The 2,187-nt window shown below is 55.1% G+C and overlaps 1 protein-coding gene across 1 annotated transcript; it reads right to left on the bottom strand.

The window, feature by feature from the left end:
* Window positions 1–183: 183 nt before the first annotated feature.
* On the bottom strand, window positions 184–1,296 carry LOC106002001 (coiled-coil domain-containing protein 63-like; the record flags this gene model as incomplete). Its single annotated transcript, XM_013036926.1, has 2 exons — window positions 1,121–1,296; window positions 184–365 (listed from the first exon to the last, which is right to left on the bottom strand). Coding segments are annotated over exons 1-2 (343 nt in total), but the record flags the coding sequence as incomplete, so codon positions are not given.
* Between the last annotated feature and the right edge of the window lie 891 nt (window positions 1,297–2,187).

The following is a 2,187-nucleotide window of genomic DNA, read 5'->3' as shown; positions in this document are numbered from 1 at the left end:
AAAAAAAAAGAATCTCACGGACTTTCCTGCCTGGGCTGGCTTTGAACCAAGATCCTCAGATCTCAGCCTCCTGAGTGGCTAGGATGACAGGCGTGAGCCTCCGGCGCCTGGCCTCACCTTGGATTTTATCAGCTACCTTGGGTGTTATTTGCTGATGTGAGGATCAGGGGAAGGGGGGGGTACCTTCCTCCTGTTTGGCCTGCTCCTCGAATTCAGAGCGGTCGTTGAGCTTGAAGAGCAGGAAGGACTTGAGCTTGCTCTCGTGGTCGTACACGCGCTCCAGCTCCCGGAGCTCCAGGTTGTACTGTGAGATGTCCTTCTGCTGGCGCTCCTTCATGGCGACCATCCGCGCCATCGCCTCCACCCTGCGGGGTCAGGCCTGTCCCGAAGTGTCCGCCCCTTCCTCCCTCCCTCTCCCAGCCAGTCAGGGGACTTCCTGCCTGGCCCGGCCATCCATTTTTAAGTATCAGAAAAAATGCTGAACAACTAGAGCTGTGAGCTCCAGATGACCCTGAGGGGGATTTTCCTATCCCCACTCTACCACCGTCATCACCACCAGGACTGCCAGTGACACCATCACCAACATCTCCACCTCCTCCACCACCATCTTCATCACCACCACCACCATCATCATCGCCACCATCACTATAGTAACAGCATCACTACATCACCACCACCACCATCACCATTGTAATCATCACTACATCACCACCACAACTTTCACCACCACCAGCACCACCACCACCTGGGCTACAGTCACATGCTACTATTTGGTGATTTTTCCCACCGTGTGAAGAACGCCTGTACTCCTGGAAGCCGTCGTCGAACCCAGCCACAGGTGGCGCTGCCGCCCGCTCTCTTCATGGCAGACTGAGAAGCCCCAGGGGCGGCAGCGCCTCCGCTGCACATCTGCCACTCACCGCGGCTCAGTGGCCATAGCAACTCTAAAGTGAGGTCCACCAAAATCTCTCGGGCAGTGGCAGGGTTGGAAGCCCAGAGTCGCTAGCTGTCCCAGGCTCCGCAACAGTACAGGGGCTCCGGCTCCCAGCCAGCGCCCCCCCCCACCATGCCCAGCCACACTTCCCCTCCTAGCCCCCTCCCCGCCTTCCCCCCAGCCCACCTCTGTCTGTACGCCTGCGCAGACTGCTCGATGGCCATGTTCATGGTCTTCTTCTGCGTGAGCAAGCGCTTGTGCAGCTGCTGGTAGACGTTGTCGTAGGCCGCCTTCTCGAAGCGGAGCGTGTCAATCTCCTCCCGGACCCTGGTGTTGGCGCTCATCATCTTGTCAAAGTGAACTGTGACCTGCAGAGAGGGTCCGTCCTGGGGTATGGTCTGCGGATGGGGGGCCGTGTGATGGCCCGCAGCCTCGGGGTGACACTCCAAGGGCCTCCTGGGAGACAGTGTCCCTAAGGAGGCAAAACATCACCTCCTAGTAAGAGCCACTACCCCAGATTAAAGAAATGTAAAGTGAGCACTGGTGGCTCCCTCCTGTGATCCCAGCTACTGGGGAGGCTGAGAGATCAGAGGATCACAATTTGAAGCCAGCTGGGCAGAAAGGGTCTGAGAGACTCATCTTCAGTTAACCAACCAAAAGCCAGAAGTAGAGCTATGGTTCAAATGATAAAGTGCCAATCTTGAGCAACAAAGCTACACAAGAGTGCAAGGTGCTGGTTCAAGCCCCAGTACTGCCACAAGAGGGAGAGAGAAAAAGCAAGTCAGGAAGGAAAGAAGGGAGGGAGGGAAGGAGGGAGGGACTTAAGAGACCTAACAATTACATGGATTTTTATATAGATGTTGATTAAATCAACACTGGGCACCAGTGGCTCACACCTGTGATTCTAGCTACTCAGGAGGCCGAGATCTGAGGATCATGGTTCAAAGACAGGCCAAGTAGGAAAGTCCCTGAGATTCTTCCCTGTTGTTGTTGGTTTTTTGTCAGTCGTGGGGCTTGAACTCTGGGCTTGGGCTCTGTAGCTCAGCTCTTCAGCTCAAGGCGAGCGCTCTACCACTTGAGCCACAGCACTACTTCCAGTTTTCTGCTGGCTTATTGAAGATAAGTTTCACGGACTTTCCTGCTACGGCTGGCTTTGAACCTCGATCCTCAGATCTCAGCCTCCTGAGTAGCTAGGATTACAGGCATGGGCCACTGGCACCCGGTCCATGAGATTCTTTTTTTTTTTTTTTTTT

This window comes from Dipodomys ordii, unplaced genomic scaffold (assembly GCF_000151885.1).
Source record: "Dipodomys ordii isolate 6190 unplaced genomic scaffold, Dord_2.0 Scaffold1760, whole genome shotgun sequence".
Taxonomy (NCBI): domain Eukaryota; kingdom Metazoa; phylum Chordata; class Mammalia; order Rodentia; family Heteromyidae; genus Dipodomys; species Dipodomys ordii.
This window is presented reverse-complemented; position numbering and strand designations above follow the sequence as displayed.